Here is a 20,323-nt window from a genome sequence, read left to right on the forward strand (position 1 = left end):
GGGAAGAGTCTTGCTAGGCTGGCTTATTTTAAAAAAAGGCACTAAAAAGGTACTAATGAGAGTGACAGATTTAGATGGAAATCATAATTTGCTTTGCAGATTGTTATTGTGTAATGAAGGGAATAGGGCTCTAAAACAGTTGAAAACAGAAACATCACCACAGTATGAATGAAATTCACATTGTGCATAAAAAGTGATTATTCAAAAACCTCTCCCTCTATCATGATTCATAAACCGATCAGAATGATACTAATATGAAAAAAGAAAGCTACACTCACTACTATCACCTAAAATAAGAAAATGGGGAACCACAGCTCTGCACATTTTTATTTCCCTTATTCAACATACTAGATTCAGATCATGAGCTTGTTAGAAGAGAGCCGAACTGAACTGTGCGAGATAAGACAGACATACAAAACATGAAGAGCAATGGGTCCCCAGAACCAAATGAATAGTTCACCAAAAATGAAAAATAATCCACAAGTAATCCATACAACTCCAGCCCATCAATGAATGTCTTGTGAAGTGAATAGCTGCATGTTTGTAATAAATCCCTAATTAAAATGTTTTTGACTTTTTAGTTTTTTAACCACCTCTATCCACAATATTGCTTTCTCTAGTGAAAAAGACATCTCGTCTAAATCAGGAGAGAAATACCCAAAGATCAAGCACAGTTTACAAGCAAAAACAGTCCAAAACAATTCTAAACAAATATGTCATTGGATTGTGGATGTCATTGAATGTGAGAGGACAACAGTGGATGGGCTTTTTCACTGGAGGAAGTGTTATTATAGTTTATGGACTCATATTTTGACCAGAAGCAATGGTTTAAAGTTGAAATGCCTTAATAAAGGATAGATCTGTTTATTACACGCATGCAGCTTTTTACTTCACAAGACCTTAAATGATGGACTAGAGTTGATGCAATGCTAAATTTCTCTAAATCTGTTCCGATGGAGAAACAAACTTAATTTACGCCTTGGACGACATGAGGGGGAGAACATTTTTAGGAAATGTTCATTTTTGGGTGAACTATTCATTTAAAACCACTGGTCTAAAGAGAGAGAAAGGTTGAGTAGTCAATATAAAATGGGTGCTTTTGTGTATCATATGCATATATTAATTAACATAGCACAATGCATTTAATTACCACCTAAAGATAGATGTTTGATAAAATGTTTTAAATAACACTACATAATCTTTGGTGCTCTAGCGGTTAATAAACAAAAAAATTGCGTCTTGTGAAACAACATTGTAGCCAGAGCTAATTTGCGTACTGGGCTACTCCGTAGTGTCCTGCTCGGTCTAAAATAGTACCAATATAAACATTATAGGTGTACCTTAGTGAGTCAGAAAAAGACAAAAACATGTTTTGGTAGATGTACTCATAATCTACCTGCTCATATAAAGTTTGTAAATTTTGAATAAAAAGTTACATAAGACTTATAGAAATTTACTGTTAAGCTTTTCAATAGCAAAAGGAACCCATTTTATATATTTTATATATACCCTTATGTATATAATTTAATAGTAATTTTTGTTGTGATGTACAAAGGAATGTGAAAGACATGCGGCAATCATTACCCTGAAGTTTATATTAACTTTAATTTAACTGAGAAAAGTGTTGTACAACAGGCAAATAGTTAACTCACTCAGACACAAATAAATGTTTTTGGAATGTTAATACCATGCTTTGTAAGTTATTTTACAGTGGTGACATTCTCAGTTAGTAAGTTAAGTGGAAAGGTGTCTGGTGCAAGACAACATTTTAATTAAGCTAGACATCTTACATTTCTCAAGTGTTCGGCTTGTCTGTAAAGAAAAACAGGTGAAGAAAATTCAGTTGTATACATGCTATGCATTAACAGACATACATATTTTTAGCGTAAAACTGCTAATTTACTTTCTGATTTCATGCTATTTGACCCCACATAAGCCATCTGGATGCTGACATTACATCTATCACAGCTGGTACAGCAAACAATATATAGTTATGAGAAAATGTGTGTAAACCCTTTATAATGATCTGTATTTTATGCATTAAGCCATTGCTACTAAAACAAACAATAAAAAAAATAAAAATTAAATTAAGGAGCCATTCATGATATTCTAAGGGTTTCAAAACATTTTCTCAGTATTGATGTTCACATAACAGCTAATCTCTGTGCACTTACACAATACTACTAATACTACTATTAAAGCCAGTGAGACTGCAGACTGGAGTTTTAAACTGAGATAATGGAGGAAAGCAAAGGGCATTTTGTTAAGTAAAGTGCAAAATTGCAGTTACCTCCTCATCAGGTTCTTGTTCTGAATCTGATTCCTTTGAGGAGCAAAAAGCAGCAAAAGAGGAAGAGAGCGCCAGAAGATAGAAAGGACAGAAGTACAAGAAAGACAGAAGGGGACAGAGAGAGCAGGCAAAGCATTTATCACAGCAACAGAACATGTCTGAGGCCAGCCAGTGAGGTGTGACAGGGGTTAAGTGCAACAGAAATGCATAAAAGCATTTATCAGTTTTAACCCCAATACATTGCAATATAAAACAAGGTAATAAAATAAAGAAATAGAAGGAAAAGATGGCCCTAATGATGAGGCTTTCCAAATAACTACAGCAATGAGTTGTGTAATAGACTAATTACATTTTGTGGTGATTCAACTATGTCTGATAAAGTTTCTCACATGTTAAAGTTTATATAAAGCTATGTAGATATTGTGGCCTGAAACAATCATATAATGGCAACGTAATGCATGCAAACCAGCCATAAAAGCTGACAAAACAAACAATCACAAAAGAAATGGAAATTTCACTGGACAATGCATTTTGCAGCTCTGTAATGTCAGTAATAGCATAGGGCATGAACTTACCTTTGAGTAAGCTGGCAGGGTGATGTTTAAATTGCATATTGCACTATGAGTCAAAGTCCTATAAGATCTTGGTTCTTTTGTGAAGGACAAACGTCCACAAGGCTCTTGAGTGTTGTCTCGTATCTACAAGTGATTCACCAAGTGTGCAGTTAAACCATTGTATGAATCCAATTCTAATTCTTCAGATATATCATTGTTGACTTACTTTGATAAAAAGAGCCAGTCGATTCTCTTTAAAGGCATAGAAGCTGAAGACATGATGCTGGCCACTTTTTGTTAGAGGAACCAGGTTTCCAAAACAGTCTACATAGATTGGTTTACCTTCTAATACCTAGAATGCAACATAATAACAGTCTCTTTGTTAAAAACGCATTCAAACATCTGTGTGTGTGTGATTGTTAAATAATTTCCTAAATGCTGATGGTAATCAATTTTGGGGAGAATGTATCATATTCTTTTCATAGAAACCATTACTAAATTATATACTGCAAGAGCGGGACGATTAGGAACCATGTGACTGAGAAAATAACATGTTGATTAATGTGAGGGGAGGAGAACAAAGTTAGGATAGTTACATCCTAAACTAAAGAGAGTGTCTATATAACTGGTCAAAACCAGAACAAGTCATCTACTCTAGCTAGTCTAGTCTAATTTAAACTTTGCCCCAAAGCTTTAGTTTCCGAATGCTAAAATGATCAGAACCAGCTGATAATTACTTCCCTTCTGGTAATAACTTCCGCCTTCATTTGATGTGGTCTCTCAGCTTGTCGATCACATAAACCAGTCACATTTTTAACAATAATAATGTGGTTAAAAGGTGTGTGTAATTGAAATTACTTCATAAGAATAAAACTCCCAACCAATTGCTATTCAAGGCCAATTGGTTGGGAAACACTAGTTTAGACAATACAATACTGAAAAATATCTGACTGGGCTGCATTGAAGTATATTAAAAAGAATCCAGTGTAGCAATACCCATGACTCACCTCCACATCTCGGCTACGTGCCACTTCTGTGAAGTTCTCTTGCTGCTCCAAAGTTTTGTCCATTTTATCATCAGTCATACAGAAACAGCGCAATCGAGCCTCAATTGGGTCATGTGTTTTGGCAAAGATGACGAATTTGGCCATGTAAGGTACACAGATGATTTCACGATACACCTGAGTGGCGAAGTTTACCGACTCCTGAACCTGCCTGCAGTCTATAAGCCAGAATCTGATGAAGAAAATATGGGAGATATTGGTGCTTATTTTAATTCATTATTTCATTAATTAATTCATTTGTTTATTTATTGTTTGTTTGTGGGCTTCACTGAGGATTGGCGGTTAGAATGGGAAAATTTGTAATTCAAAAACCAGGAATAAACTTGTTTAATCTTTTCCAATCAAAAAGACATAATAGTATACATGCATTTAACAACCCAGTCTCATAAAAATACGTACCTCTGGGTACTTTTCTGCAACACCGTTTTTACGTACCTTATTGCACGTTACGCCGCAGTTTCAAAGAGAAATGTCCACTGAGTGGCGCTAAAACATGGGTTCAATACGTGAACCCTAGCACATTTTTATTACGTTGATATAGGTACGTATTGCTGTGTTTTTATTACATTGCTTCAGGTACATATTGCGGCGGTTCAGAATTAAAATATCCGGGGACTGTCGCTAAAAGTTAATGCTCTATCGTGCTGGAAATATGCCCTACACCAAACCCAACCCTAAACCTACCCGATAGTGTTAACAAATGCAAAACTGATATAAAAACGCATTTGTTGATGCAACCGTGTCATTTGAACTTACTTATACCATTTTGTCGAACCGTAGTTACACGGTATTCGAACCAGAGCTCCTCGCCTCTTAAGTATGTCTCCGTACTCCGTGACCTACTGAACAAACCTACCGTCGATGAAAACTCATTGATATGAAGCTGGATATGTGCGGTGCTAACGTTCAAAAGCATCAGTTTTCAAATCTCCCAGCATATTATATAAAAACGCATTTGTTGATGCAACCGTGTCATTTGAACTTACTTATACCGTTTTGTCGAACCGTAGTTACACGGTATTCGAACCAGAGCTCCTCGCCTCTTAAGTACGTCTCCGTACTCCGTGAGCTACCGAACAAACCTACCGTCGATGAAAACTCATTGATATGAAGCTGGATATGTGCGGTACTAACGTTCAAAAGCATCAGTTTTCAAATCTCCCAGCATATTAAAATTGTGTTGAGGTCATAACATGATATTCTTCAAAGTAATTGTGCGAAAATTACGCTTTATTAATCGAAACTCTGTAAATGTGTGTGAAAAGGAATAAAAGTTTTACTGCCTCTAGTGTTCATTTCTTTTGGAAACTGCAGTGATATGTACTTATTGGTACGTATTTCGCGTCTCGCAAAAATGTGTCCCCGGGTACATTACACAGGTTTTTGCCATGAGACCAGGTTGGCATTTAACATAAATTGAGTAATGCTCTACCAGGCAATGCTTGCAGAGAAAATACCTGGCAGACACATTTGTGGTGAAAGACACACAGTCATTGGTGAATGTTAATGGTGTAGTCCCAGTGATATCCTCCCATTGAGCAGGAGTGGTCCCACCTAAACATGCAAAAATGGTCTTTGGTTACAAAATTCAAATATGTTTATAAATTTAGTAATAATGTTTATGGTATTTTCAAAAGATTTTTAATGGTTTTCTTGATTTTTTTTTTTTTGGTCTCTCATTTGTCTTCTTATATTTATTTTTTACATCATGTCATTTTTAAAGACGTTTTCTCCTCTATAAAAATTTACAGACTGTAAAATCTTCTTCCAAACAGTTATTTTTAAGTGAAGATTCAGGAACTACAACAACAATGGCATATTATAAACATACATAACCAGAAAATGGTAAGTCTTTTTATTTCAAATCAGAAGTACATCATTAAGCTCAGTGCAAGTAGATTATTATAGGCTCTACATGACTTAACCTATTCCACTAGTTGTAGTGTTACAGTGTTACACTTAACCTTTAATACACCTTTAATGCATATTGTGCTACCTACAGAATGAAGAGCATTTTGTTTGGTTTCTGTATATTCCTGTGTACTTTCTCACCTGTGATGCTGCATAGCAAACGTAATGTAGGAGTATCTCCACCTCCAAAGCCGCCAAGGATTGGGTCAGCGGAGCTCTTCGGGACAGGGATGGTCATGGTTATGGGCTTATGGAATTTCCTCCTCCGTGGTTCCAGAGTGACTATAGGGCTGAATGTGGCTTTATTACCCAAATTCTTCCTCACTACATCAATACTCATTGGTTGAGCCTGGCCAAAAAGCAAATGCAATTATAAATACAACTATCATAAAGATTGGTTCAGAGATTTTTTTTGGTCTCTCATTTGTCTTCTTATATTTATTTTTTACATCATGTCATTTTTAAAGACGTTTTCTCCTCTGTAAAAATTTACAGACTGTAAAATCTTCTTCCAAACAGTTATTTTTAAGTGAAGATTCAGGAACTACAACAACAATGGCATATTATAAACATACATAACCAGAAAATGGTAAGTCTTTTTATTTCAAATCAGAAGTACATCATTAAGCTCAGTGCAAGTAGATTATTATAGGCTCTACATGACTTAACCTATTCCACTAGTTGTAGTGTTACAGTGTTACACTTAACCTTTAATACACCTTTAATGCATATTGTGCTACCTACAGAATGAAGAGCATTTTGTTTGGTTTCTGTATATTCCTGTGTACTTTCTCACCTGTGATGCTGCATAGCAAACGTAATGTAGGAGTATCTCCACCTCCAAAGCCGCCAAGGATTGGGTCAGCGGAGCTCTTCGGGACAGGGATGGTCATGGTTATGGGCTTATGGAATTTCCTCCTCCGTGGTTCCAGAGTGACTATAGGGCTGAATGTGGCTTTATTACCCAAATTCTTCCTCACTACATCAATACTCATTGGTTGAGCCTGGCCAAAAAGCAAATGCAATTATAAATACAACTATCATAAAGATTGGTTCAGAGCTAATTAATAATGCAAAGTAACACATTGTATCTCATTGTAATTTTTTCAAAATGTATTTAAATATTGTGACTGTTACCAACAGAATGCCTGTGATAGCAAATCAGCTCAATGGCATAATAAAGCACAAAAAATTGTATTAAAAATAACTATTACATAAATTTGAGAAGTTTAACTTTCATCTTAAACTTTTAAGTAAAATCAAAAAGACAGTGGCACACTGAACGTACATTGTACTATTTCTACTTCTTTCAATTGAATTACTGATTACTAAAATCAAGCTTAAACTAGCAGAAATGGAACAAAATATTGTGACACATTAAAGGGATAAAAAAAGATGACTGTTATAACATTATTATAACAATAACATTATTATAATGTTATAGCTAAACGAACAGACTAACTGACAAATAAAAAAAAAGAAAATTCAACTAAAATACAGCTGTGTGCACTATGATTCTACATTATAATATTTTTTATTTAATCTCCATGCTACCTGCAGGCCAACACGGATGCGTTTAGTGAGAGCTCCCTCTGGGAAGACAGCCTGTACTTGAGGGACCACTGTGCTACTCAGAATACCACCTTCTGGACCAATGAGATTACTGTCCTGCTTAATTCGTGACACCACAGCAAAATACTGTGGAAAGTCCCGAGTGATAATGCGACAGATTCGCTTTTTCTCCAACTCTTCTGGTGGGTCCAGCCCTAAAAAAAAAAAAAAATTTGTACATAATGTATAGAGCAGCCAATGAGAAAGGGACCATTCATTTGTGCAGACCTGCATGACTATGTTAGAAAGAAGGAAGGTTATCATTTGTATTGGTCATATTCATGTTATGCTTATATGCAGATTATGTGTTTTTTTCTTACCCTCATCCATGCCGTTGAGGATCTGGTTGAGCTCTTCTTCTGTGTACTCACAATGATGCTCTTTCCAACTCTCTCCCGTTTCACTGCGTAAGATCACCAGCTCCCTCTCTTTTCCTCTTAGAGCCGCAAAGTGAGGGATCTCCACAATCACCGGCCTAACACCCAGCAGGAAGTTAAAGAATGTTATTCATAAAAACATGAGTAAGTGTGTGTGTTTATGTGTTTTGAATTCTATATTTATGTACAAAGTCTATATATCTACTATATTATCTACAGTTAAGCTAATAAAGTTAGCTCTGAAATCACTAACAAATGACCTTGAGAGGCTTGTTGTTTTAATGTAATGCAATTGGTATAATAATATTCAGAAACGGGAATGAGAAATGTCCTATTACATTTACTTTTCTCTAGTTTAGTAATGGTAACCGCAACGATTAAAAGCAACTGGATCCAGTAAAGTTTATATCATGTAGGCTATACATAAATAATGTGTATTATATTGTATTTTTATTTTCATTAGACTGTTTAAAAACAAAAGAAAGTTTATGAAAAGCAACTGGACTTGGCTTTCAATTCATTTTAACTTCAGTGCTGAAACACCTTGATATGCCCAGATATTTATTGATGAAGTCTTAATACTTGATTAAAATTCTACTGGACATACCTACTAGACTATGGCCAAAATGAGGGAAAACTTTCACAAATATACTACAACGTACCTGCCACATATAACAACATTCATATTATGTTGATACCTAAAAATGCACACAACCACTGAAATTCATGCTGCAACAAAAGTAGCTCAGCAAATGGCAAAAAAAAAAAAAAAGGATGAGCACAAAAAGCTGAGCACAAACATTCATCTAAAAGGAGCTAAAGGAAACACGTGATTTAGAACAACACACTAATAGTATGACAATCACTACAAATAGTATGATTTGGGAATGTTTTGATCATGAATTCCCAAACCTGTGAAATTTTGATAGCGAAGTATATAAGTATATCCACAATTTGTTATTCAGTTTCAACAAGTTTGGAAACAATCATGAGTAATCAAGACTAAAATAAAAAAAAAAATGTAAATGACACTAAGGTGTACATATAGTACCATACACTACTATACAGAGACACTTTACAATGAAAGCAGAATACAACCAAATACAACACAGTTAAAAAGGAAGATAGTGTGAAAGGAGAAAGTGGGGTGTGGGACTGGCATCCATTGGTTGTTTCATGTGTTACTCCTACCCCAGAAATTTTGTCCCTGGTGGGCCCAGTTGCAGAATGCGGCTAACCAAACTCTCACCCTCATTCAGAGGGGGCGGGGCAGTAGGAAGATGGAGCTTACTGTCATCCAATAGCAGCAGTGAGAAAAGAGAGCATAGATGGCATAGATCCATTTCCATTTAGAATAGAAAAGTCAGAAGAGTTTAAATTCCTCTTTGATTTTTAGTAAGAGTACATTCCCTTTTTTAAAAAAGATTTTGCAATTAGGTTTTTCTTTTTCTGGTTATTCGAAAAGAACTGTAAAATCTGTAGTTTTTATAATCCATGTGATTATTTTGACACTGTCTGCCTGATTAATTGTCAAATGCTAGAATTTTGTTTTATAAAATAAATCATCAGTAACTTTTAGGACATGCAAATATACTGTATATCAAATATTTGCAATATATTATTTTGTTGGAGATATAAACGTAATAAGCAACTAATATTGTAATTATTTCCTAGTTTAGTTTCTTAAAGACCATGCTAAATGCCCGTTCCATGCAAACTCCTGGGAACTCCAATGACTCATGGGGAGCATTAAAACAGAAATATCATTAATACAAATATTTTCAAAAGTTCATTTTCCAAACTAATCTGAAACTGTCCAAATATTCATTACTACATTATTCAACTATTTGCTTGCATCATCATTCAAACATGTTCATGCTAGCCTCCAGCTGACATTTTGTTTGTGTTTTCCATTGATGTATGGTTTGTTAGGATAAGACAATATTTGGAAGAGATACAACTATTTGAAAATCTGGAGTCTGAGGGTGCAAAAAAAAATAAAACTATTGAGAAAATTGCCTTTAAAGCTGTCCAAATGAAGTCCTTAGCAATGCATATTACTAATCAAAAATTAGGTTTTGATATATTTAGGGTAGGAAATTTACAAAATATCTTCGTGGAACATGATCTTTAAAAATCGATAATTTTGACCCATACAGTGTATTGTTGGCTATTACTACAAATATACCTGTGCAACTTATGACTGGTTTTGTGGTCCAGGGTCACATATATGTACTGTATAGGTATATTTATTAATTAGGTTTATTACTAGATGTTTTTGCATATAAATGAAAATGATTTTGTTCATTTAGTAAAAATTTGGAAAATTATTTTTTACTAGATTTTCACATACAAATTTGAATCTATAACCCTGTCCCAAATGGCATGCATAATCTCTTGTACACAAAGGGGGCGCTTGTGAGAACACTTCTGAAACCTAAAAGGACAAATGGGACACTCTGCAGTCTTCAAGTTCACGTTCAATTTTGCATGACTGCAAGTAAAAGCAGGCAACATTGCCTACTTAATCAAAATAATGGTTCCTCTAATAAAAATTATTTCTCCTTTAAACCATGTGCCCCTATGGTACATGATGGGCCCCTTATATTAAGTCAGGCTGTACATTCTTTCATTTTCAGAATGAAGAACAGTTTCGGACCACTGATGCGTAGTAAAAGCATATAAACAGTTGTGCCCCCCAAAAGAAAGGCTTCTTCTTCACTGTCCTTGAGATTTTGCTCTGTCGGTTCCACCATGTTCCACTTTTTGGGCAACAACAGTTAAATTGTGCATTTTGAATGATAATTTTCTCACTCATGTTCTTTGCAATAAAGCCTTACAGAGATATTCCATGCAAAATGAAAATGGTCTTGGTTATTATTGTTACCTCTATTTCCTGATTGGGGGAACAAGACATTATGTTGTTGTGTTGTGTTATGGCAGGAGGAACAATACATCTCATTCCCTCCATCAACATTATCCAATAATTTCCCTATCTGTCAGTCACTTTGATGTTGTGTTAAACTACTGACATTAGGGTCTCCATGGAAAGTATCACAATCACTGAACTGAGTTACGAGGCTCTCATAGACCAGCTGTTGGCAAGCAATTGAGTGCTGGGTAACAAGTAAACCCGGCTACATCATAACCTGACCAACGCCCCATGTAACCTGTGTAGTCATTTTGATCTTTTCTGTTCTTTTTTCCCCCCACAGTTGTCTGCAGACCAGAGCATTAAAGAAATGCTTGTCCTTCCAAATGGGAGAAGGAAGGAAAGCTACTGAGACCACATCCTGCCCGAAGGGAGGTTAATATGTGGAGAATACATCACATGGATGAGTACTAGAATATGCAGATGCCATCTTTTGGCGAGATTGAGGACTTCATTTGATGCAATGACAGAGCATTTGGTATTCATTATCGACTAGCTGTTGAGTGTACATTGGTTGTGCATTGGCTACTGAGGTGTATTATTGAATTAAATAAGTGCACTTTGTAATGTCCACTATGGTTTCACACACCACTACAAATGGCTGTCCCCTCAAATAAGGCTCTATATAAGAATTTAGAGAAATATCAGACACAGCCCTGTAATTGCACTATATGTAGATTTCCATTCATCAATTGTTAGTCAGCAAGGGAAAAACATATCAAATCAATCATGGAGCAATTTAAGAAGGATTAATTTTTTTGCTGGTACAATGAATTTCACTGCAAGCCATTTAGCAAATAAATAAATAATAAAATAATAATTAACAAAGCTTAAGGTGTTACAACCTTGTTAAATACAGAAATGCAGGAGCAACATCAGTCATTTTGACAGGAGATGAGTAATAAAAGCAGCAAACAAGTCCATAACAACATTGTACAATATTTCATCAAAGCACTGTTAAAATTGGAAAAGCTGCTCCCTTTGAAAATAACTAGTAGTTTATATATAATACTAATAATAACTATTTACAGTTTATTGTTATTTTACACTGACAACAACCTTTTATCTAATTTGGAATTAAAACAAATGCATAGTTCAGTCATAAAACTCTCCTGGGTAGCTGACTGGATCTTTCAAGCTGGCAACACAGTAAATCAATATCTGTTTCCTTTCTACGCAACCTTATTTATTTCCACCCCAACCTGGTCCAACTCAGTACTGTGGGCCTTTAGCCCTGTTCCACCCCAGCACCACTTTTCTATATCTGCTTGCAACAGTAATATGTATCCATTGCAATTCTAAGTATGTTTCAGTATTAAGTAAAAGTAAGAATAGTATACATTAATGCTGAAAGGGAAAAAAAAATATTTCAGAACATTCTCACAAAAAGATATGCTTGACGGAAACAGTCATGGCTTTAAATTAAAAGTGTATGGTTTAAATTCAATCAATTTTGTTTGAGGGGTATAATCTGACGTAAAAGATTTTATCACGTTTGCTGAAATACCATTTTCAATGTACTGTAGTCTATTACCCACCCCTAAATGTCACTTAAATCAAGAAAAGTGTGATGGGTGGTTTAACATGTAGATTAGACGGTCCTTTCAGATCTAAAATAATCATTTTATTCAGAAAGTACAGGTTTAAGGCCTTTCCACACTGAGCGCGAAAAAGCGAAAAGAATATCGGACGCGATGAAGCGCTGGAATAAAACTATAGATTTCTATGGATGCTTCCACATAGACTGCAAACATTCGCGCACCGAAAATGCAAATGTTGTTTTTTTCGAACCAGTCCGACGAATGTTTTCAGTTTCACAAAGTGAAAACACAGGCCGTCCAATAAGATTTGAGCTAGGATCACGTGACCGGAGCAGCTGCTGTTGCACAAAAAGGCAAGAGTGGTGGCACTGTTTCGAAAACCAGTGTAAACAAACACAGAAGAAAAGTATCCCGGATAAGAAAAGAGAGTGGATGCTGAGTTCTTGTTAATGTTGGTATTTGAGAACAGATTTATTCTCACATGCTCTTTATACAGAATAACATTTCTATTAATTGTCCACTGAATTATGTGATCTGTAGAGCACCATCCGTTTTCTTCCATGTGCATGAGTGTTATGAGTCAGAGCGCGTTAACTCTTTTTCTACACATGAAATATGAAAGCAAATAGACATGATTATGACGATATATTTTCTGTATGTTTTTTTTATATGCAGCTCATGGTATTTTATAGCAATAAAGGATGTTTATGACAAATATTACAAGTGTAGCATTATTAAACATACAAAGAGTGCATGTGTCTGCTAATTAATCAAAATTAACTATTAACTATATACATTAATAATGACATACATTTTCAAGTGCAGCTTGATGCTAATTGTACTTCTAACTATATTTTAGGATGTAGCCTATTCTTGTAAGCATTATAGATAGTTTGTTTCTGGTGTAGAACCTTGTTTATCTTAATTTAATGCTGCATATTGAGCAGCAGATGATGTTAGATCCATTTACGAGATACATATCTGAGGAAAAATGCATTGTTGGTTGGCGCCACCTAGCGTGCAGGCATGATTTAGCAGAAGGCAAACAATCGTTTCGCGTTCGCGTATGTCGGCGATTCGCCTCGCCTTTTCGCATTGTGCTCAGTGTGGAAAGGCCTTTATACTGGTGTGCAAGAAATGTACAAGATACTGTGCAAGATACTGGTGTTTCCAGTGTAGCCCAGTGCACCAGACTACTTTGAGCATTGATTTAAAAGTTAGCATCTCAATTTATGATAATTTAATAGTCAATATAAAAAGATAACATGTTCAGAGTTTAAATCATACACATTATTTTTTGTGTCTGAATTTCACTAACGCTCCGATCTGCCAAACAAACTAAAACCAATAGCTACTTACCCAAGGAATTGAGCTCCAGAGGGTCCAACCTCAATCACCCTGCTAGCTAGACCGTCACCCTCTACCATGGGGGGCATGGTGGCCAGTCGGTGCCTTTTCACCAGTCTACAGGTGACTCGAGTAGGTGCACTGCATTTCCGTGGTGGAATGATCAGCCGTAGACCATTGTGGCGGCATCCACGCATAGCACCTCCACGGGCATCCACCATGAAGCTGACTAAGAAACTGCATTGAGGATGTACAATGTTAAAATTTATTTTAAAAAGGCACCATACCTTCAGATGAAGTAAGAGTTTAGTAACGTTTAATAAAGAACCACTTCAATGAAAACCATATACATGTCATGAAAGTCACTTCAAAAGGTGATCATGATATTCCAGCCTGGTCTCATTGTTTATAAGTACGTATTAGTATGGAACATTTACAGGTACAACAATATTTTTTGTATGTTTGGATAGATACTGAAATGTACAATATGGATGGACTGACAACATCTAAAATGCAAACACTATTTGTGTATTTACACCTATGAAAACTGTCATATTAAACCTAAAACTAAACATAACCACTGTTTATAAAAATAATATATGAATTAAATTCATAAATATAAATTTAATATATGTATCCTATGGCAAAAACATGTAATTCATAGTTAAACAATTCCAAAAATGTTATTAATATTTAAATCTTTAAAGTGACTGCTTAATTAACATAAATTTTGAATCAAGTTACATTAATAAATTAAATGAGCAACTGCCGTAAACAAATGCAACTGAAATCATAACCTCCATGATCATAAATACAAAATCAACCATTAATTCCATATTCATAAATAATGGTTTGTAAATATGCATGCCTATACAGTTTTCATGTGTAAATTAGCAACATTTTCAGATGCAATCAATACGTTAATATTGTACATTTTATTTTATATGCAAACGTAAGTAAATGCATGTGTGGTAGAACTACATTTACTACAGAACTACAGAACCACACTATGTAAAATACATACAAATACCCATGAGATCCCGGTGGATATTCAAATACATAAACATAATCAAAACAACATATATAAGTGTTTGATTTTCATGCAAACACACACACAACACCTGCACAAATTGTCTGGAAATGTGGATATACAATCCTAGAGACACAACACGCACAGCAAACAAAAATGCCCATTTTTATGTATATGAAAATTATGTTTGTGTAAAGTATACATAAGTATATGTAAGTATATGTAAATTTTGCAAGAATTAAAATTCTTATGCAATCACTTTTGTACTGGCTATGATAATGCACTTAATTCACTTTCAGTAGTTAACTTGGTTAATCTGGATCTTTGTACACCAACACAAGCTTTCTTATTCTTTAAAATCAATCCTCACAGAATGCAGGTCAGCATTAAACAAATGATCACAGGCTATTTTCTGTTCCTGAAACAAAATGCACAATCTACTATTGTTCTTTTTTTATGGCTCAATTTGTATAGGTATGTATCTTTGATACATTTAAATTTAAAATTAAGCATTTATTTTTTGTATATATTGTTAATATATAATAATAATAATAATTTATAATAATAATAATAGTATGTTACAGTAATGGTGTAATATCACATTATACTTGGTAAGTTTTGTCTGTCACAAAATCCATGATTAAACATAGATTAAAAACAAATGAGAAACAGACAAATACTGTGTTAGTCTCCAAGAAATGTTTGTGAAATGACAAATAACATTCAGATGACTTCAAACTTGCAGTGCCTTTTAGCATCTTTAGGGAGTAAATACGTGTGTATCTCACACACACACACATGCCTATTACAAATTGTAATAATCCAAAAGGCATAGCAAGAAGATGGCAGACTAGGTGATTCCTGTGCAGAATGCACACTGAAAGGAGCAGAGGAGGTCTGAGGTCAAATGACACATTGCAGTCACCTGCTATTGTCATGGTCATGACATGGAGAACAACGGCTGGAGACCAAAAATACCATCCATCAGAGAGAAAAAGTCAGAAAGAGAGAATGAAGTTTGAAAAACAGAGGAACTTACAGTAAGTGAGAAGTGATATAGTAACTTTGCATTTTCAAGGCCACCATCCTACAAGTTTCTGGTTGTTAAAAATGTGTGCAGATTATATATGCATATTAGGGATGCACCGATACCACTTTTTCCAGTACTCTCCCGATACCGATACTTTTTTTTTTATACTTGCCGATACCGAGTACCGATACCAATATTTTCATTGCATTTGTAAATGTTTTAAATATTGGGTACAGAAATCAAAAGAGTTTGTATAATGTTAGTTGGTTAACTTCATTTATCAAATAGATACAGTCAAACCAAAATATATCTAGACACCTTCAACATTTCTCACACATTATCACAGTTTATTCACTATAGTTTATAAAATGGTAATAAAATATGACAAGAACTCAGAGTTAAACTGTGTCAGAACAAATTCAGCTTGATGAAGTTAGATAACTTTGATAGAAAGGTATGTAATAGATTAAAATCAATCAAAAATTATTCAGACAGCTGTTAGTATGACAGTATTTACACAACTATGAATACTTAGTCGGGCAACCCTTAGCCTTAATGACAGCCTGTAGTCTCCTGGGCATGCTGTCACCCAGCTTCATGCAAACCTGAACTTCAGTTTTTTTTTCCCAGACTCGGTCTGAATAATTTTTGGTCCCAAATTTGTATCAGTTTTACTGGTAGTCCACTGTATGAAATTTTTTTGGGTATGATTTGTCACAGTTTACTTTATTTTACTATCCTCAATTTACATAAATGTCCTACACCCACTAGTAAAAAAATATCAAAAATTATATCTGGTCGCTGAATAATTTTTGGTTTGACTGTATATCCTTCGGTTATTTTCACACTTAATTATGCCCATTAAAATGTATTTTACAAGTTTTTGTTACTTTCACTGTTCATTTTTTTTGCTCTATGTTACATCATCTTTAATTTAATAGCATTAGAGCTGCTCCAATGCAGCGGCTTAGTACTGCAATCATGCGCTTTGCTGTAATAATGCAGGGAACCACTCGCTATAAATCTCCTAACTGAACTAATTTTCAGAAATAGAAGAAGTTTTCATCTGAAACGTGCTGCGATTTATATTCCAAAGCCACTCATATAATGCAGAAACGCTCAAGCAAGCAAAACACGCGCAACGCGGGCACGTATTTGTACTGGTGCAGAATGAGAGGGACAAGTACAGCCTAGCGCATTTCACAGAGGCTAGATTCACTTTCTCCAGAAAGTCGTGTATGCCTAAGGTTTAAAATAAATGATGTTTATAGTGAATGCCCCTATGAATGGTCTTATTTTTACGATTTAGTTTTAATCCAAATGATGCGTGTGCTAAGTGAGTGAACATCAAAGATCACACAACAGAAGTGCGCGCTATCTCTCTCTCGCTCTCTCTACCGTTAAGTAACTTATCCATTGTTTTACTTATTGTTTTTGACATATCCGACCGAACTACAAACTTTCCAGTGATGTCTGTGAGAAAGGGATATTCACTCTACAAGCTCGCGCATCTGCGCACTCAATCCAATCAGCGTGCTTTGTTTATCAGCTCGCACACATCAGCTATACAGGCGTTAATACTGAATGTTTAACGTTATATTCATTGCATACATATACTTCGTAGTAGACATCCTTAACTCCATTCTACTGTCTGTTGTTCTGTTGTTGGTGTTTCTGTGTCTGAATATGGCGCTTATCACATGCTGTGTGGTATCGGCGTTTGGTATCGGCGTTTTAATGAGTACAAGTACAGGAGCTCAGTATCGGGTCCGATACCGATACCAGTATCGGTATCAGTGCATCCCTAATGCATTTTTTTTTTACTTTTAATACCAAGGCAATGCCAATAAGACTAGTAACATGTAAAAAAGTAAACAGATTCAATTTTGTTTCCACATTGACCATTAATACAAAGAGTTACAGTACTTGTATGTGTGAGTAAGAGAGTGTTTGATGGAGAGCATGAAGTTGTTTTCCATACCCGGAATGAGCAGGACTTGATGAAAGTGCTATGTTGTCCAAGTTTTCTGTTTCCCAGCTATATGAGTCCTTTTCATTTTCTCTTGCAAGTAAAGACACCTGGAGTGGATAAAGACATCTTTGTTAAAATTGGGGCTTTATCTACTAATACAGACATGAAATCCAGAATCTTTAAAAACTTGTATATTTATATATAAAAAAGTTTACTAATCTGTTCAGTAATCATATCAATTCTTGAAGGCCACCACAGGGTATCACAAACAAATGCCTTCATATAAAACATTATTTTACAATTAAAAAAAATATACATGCATGAAAAAATTCTGAACTTTACCTGGTTGCTGTATATCATATCCTCCATCATCCCATAGTGTCTTGCAGGGTAGTAACTTTGGTGAGTGGGTGTGTAGGACCTGTCCAAACTAAAGAAAAACATACAGTTTACACAATCAATAGATTGTCCTCTTTTACCTTTATTTATGTACCACTTTATACAATACAGATTGTGTTAAAGTCATGGTAGTATCATTAGTGATAAAAATGTATACATTCAAGTAGCAACTAGTTCTAAAAATACACTGTATTAGAACAAAAATAGTGGGATCATCTTTAATATGATCACTGATACGTAGAGAGTGCAGAGTTCCTCACATACCTTTGTAAGCGACTATGTCAGCATTAGCAGAAAGAAGAATACGTGAGTTACAAATACATTTATACATTTAAATATAAAGCATTTAAAATTATACATTGTTATGTTTGAGCTATACTAAGGAAATGTAAGTATTCTGAAAGAAAGTGAGAACTGAATATGAAAAATGCCAATTTGCCAATTTTATGTTTGACAAATTGCACTATAAGAAAATAGCAGGTTTTCGAAAACAAGTATAACACTTTTTTTTGTCAACTTGTATTTCATTAAGTATCAAAACTAACGTACCTGTCTGATCGGCCTCCTTCTAAACTGAAGCGTAAGTAGTTCATACCATCCAGGTACTGCCCAGGTAGAGAGTCGTCTCCTAACTCTCTCAAATCCTCTGCTCTCAAATATTCCCCACCATCACCTGTCATGGTGTCATCACCTGTTCACAGACAGATGATGTAATTACTGTAATCCCATATATCTACAATTTACAAACACATTTAAAGTTTTTTTTATATAATAAAATAATCACTTGTTAAAAACTTGAGAGACCTTGAGAGAGAAAAAAAAACCCTGGACGCATTAAATACACACATAAATGCACAAAACCTTTACTTTACAGATTCTTCATTCTTTACATATACATTTGTTAAAGATTGCTTATATCAGCAAAGCCTCTATGATTTGGTATGACAGCAATCTACAGTGAAGCAGTCCTAGGGCAATAAAATCAAGGGTAGGCTAAATGAAGCAGCTCTGCCACAATATGGCCAGCAGGGGCAGTGTCTTTAGCCTGTGCTGTAAGCCAATGAGCTGACATACTGTAGACCGATATTGGAGTTTGGCTTTCAGTTGCATATTGGCTGCCTAGAGTGTGGAACAATGGGGAAAAACAACACAAATAGTATGTAATATAATTAATAAATTATTAGCAATTAAAAAAAAAGAAATAAAAAGAAACTGTCTGAGTTTTAGATAGACAGATCTCTCAGATACTATAAGTGTTCAAACCTCCACACTTTTATTTTCACCCTTAAAAATCAAAACATTTGTGTTTTTAGTTCCACTGCCACTGCCTAGATCTGGGGTTCCCTCTGGTGGCAGCCGGGGGCACCCTTTTTCTGGCAGTGGGTGGACTGGTCTCACGGTCACGGTGAGGAATTCCCCTCCTACAAGGAAGGGGATGCCCGAACTAGCCGGCACTTCGAAGCCAGCGGAGCCCTCGAGAGAGCAGGCTGGATCCTCCCGGGGGATACCACCTGTTTCTTCCAAGGCTCCCCCCGACGATCGGATGTCGGTCGCAGCATCGGAGGGTGAGCCAGACTTTTCTGGGGATGAAGATCCATCAGCGTTGACGCCCTCTGGGCGGCCAGCGGTGCCGGATACGGACCCGGAAATGATGGCTATGCTTTCCCGGGCCGCCGAGAGAGTCGGGCTCGAGTGGAATCTTCCACCGCATCCCGAACCCTCAAGGTTGGACGATTGGTTTCTCGGGGTGGCCCGCGCTGGTTCTCAGGGCCCCACCCCAGTGCCTTTCTTCTTGGAGGTGCATGATGAGATCACTGGGTCATGGACGGCACCTTTTACTGCCAGAAGCCCCGGTCCAGCATAGGGGTATACGGGAGTTCCCCAGGTGGAGCGGTCTGTTGCGATGCAATTGTGTCCAAATGCCGCTACCACTTGGCGGGGCAAACCTTTGCTCCCCTCCCGAGCCTGTAGGCACTCGTCGGCTTTAATCGGCAGTGCGTATACGGCCTGTGGAGAAGCTGCGTCCACCTTACACGCTTCGGCGTTACTGCAAGTACACCAGGCCAAGGCACTGAGGAACTTGCATGAGGGTGGTCACGACCCGGAAGTTCTCAAGGAGCTCCACACCATGACGGACCTCGCGCTATGAGCGACGAAGGTTACGGCGCGGTCTCTGGGTCGTGCGATGTCCACTATGGTGGTCCAGGAGCACCATCTCTGGCTGTGTCTGGCCGACATGCGCGAGGCGGACAAGGTACGTTTCCT

At 36.1% G+C, this 20,323-nt stretch overlaps 1 protein-coding gene across 18 annotated transcripts in view; it reads right to left on the reverse strand.

Annotated features, from left to right (window-relative positions):
* Window positions 1–1,600: 1,600 nt before the first annotated feature.
* The window catches only part of LOC107559840 (ankyrin-2-like), a 126,055-nt gene continuing 107,332 nt past the window's right edge, over window positions 1,601–20,323 (reverse strand). For 6 of the 18 annotated variants that reach the window (XM_016243832.1, XM_016243838.1, XM_016243829.1 and 3 more), the window contains 16 exons: window positions 18,608–18,749; window positions 18,323–18,334; window positions 18,002–18,089; window positions 17,669–17,766; window positions 15,583–15,618; window positions 13,640–13,864; window positions 8,999–9,097; window positions 7,751–7,905; window positions 7,374–7,585; window positions 6,616–6,823; window positions 5,366–5,462; window positions 3,852–4,080; window positions 3,071–3,196; window positions 2,866–2,988; window positions 2,291–2,323; window positions 1,601–1,812 (listed from right to left, as the gene is read on the reverse strand). In XM_016243832.1, the coding sequence (XP_016099318.1) occupies window positions 1,735–1,812; window positions 2,291–2,323; window positions 2,866–2,988; window positions 3,071–3,196; window positions 3,852–4,080; window positions 5,366–5,462; window positions 6,616–6,823; window positions 7,374–7,585; window positions 7,751–7,905; window positions 8,999–9,097; window positions 13,640–13,864; window positions 15,583–15,618; window positions 17,669–17,766; window positions 18,002–18,089; window positions 18,323–18,334; window positions 18,608–18,749 (1,961 nt within the window). In that variant the 3' untranslated portion in view covers window positions 1,601–1,734. Of the gene's footprint in view, window positions 1,813–2,290; window positions 2,324–2,865; window positions 2,989–3,070; window positions 3,197–3,851; window positions 4,081–5,365; window positions 5,463–6,615; window positions 6,824–7,373; window positions 7,586–7,750; window positions 7,906–8,998; window positions 9,098–13,639; window positions 13,865–15,582; window positions 15,619–17,668; window positions 17,767–18,001; window positions 18,090–18,322; window positions 18,335–18,607; window positions 18,750–19,132; window positions 19,178–20,323 lie in introns of all 18 variants that reach the window. The other 12 variants (XM_016243830.1, XM_016243839.1, XM_016243837.1 and 9 more) reach the window with 8 other exon arrangements.

This window comes from Sinocyclocheilus grahami, unplaced genomic scaffold, assembly GCF_001515645.1.
Source record: "Sinocyclocheilus grahami isolate Dianchi unplaced genomic scaffold, SAMN03320097.WGS_v1.1 scaffold702.1, whole genome shotgun sequence".
Taxonomy (NCBI): Eukaryota; Metazoa; Chordata; class Actinopteri; order Cypriniformes; family Cyprinidae; genus Sinocyclocheilus; species Sinocyclocheilus grahami.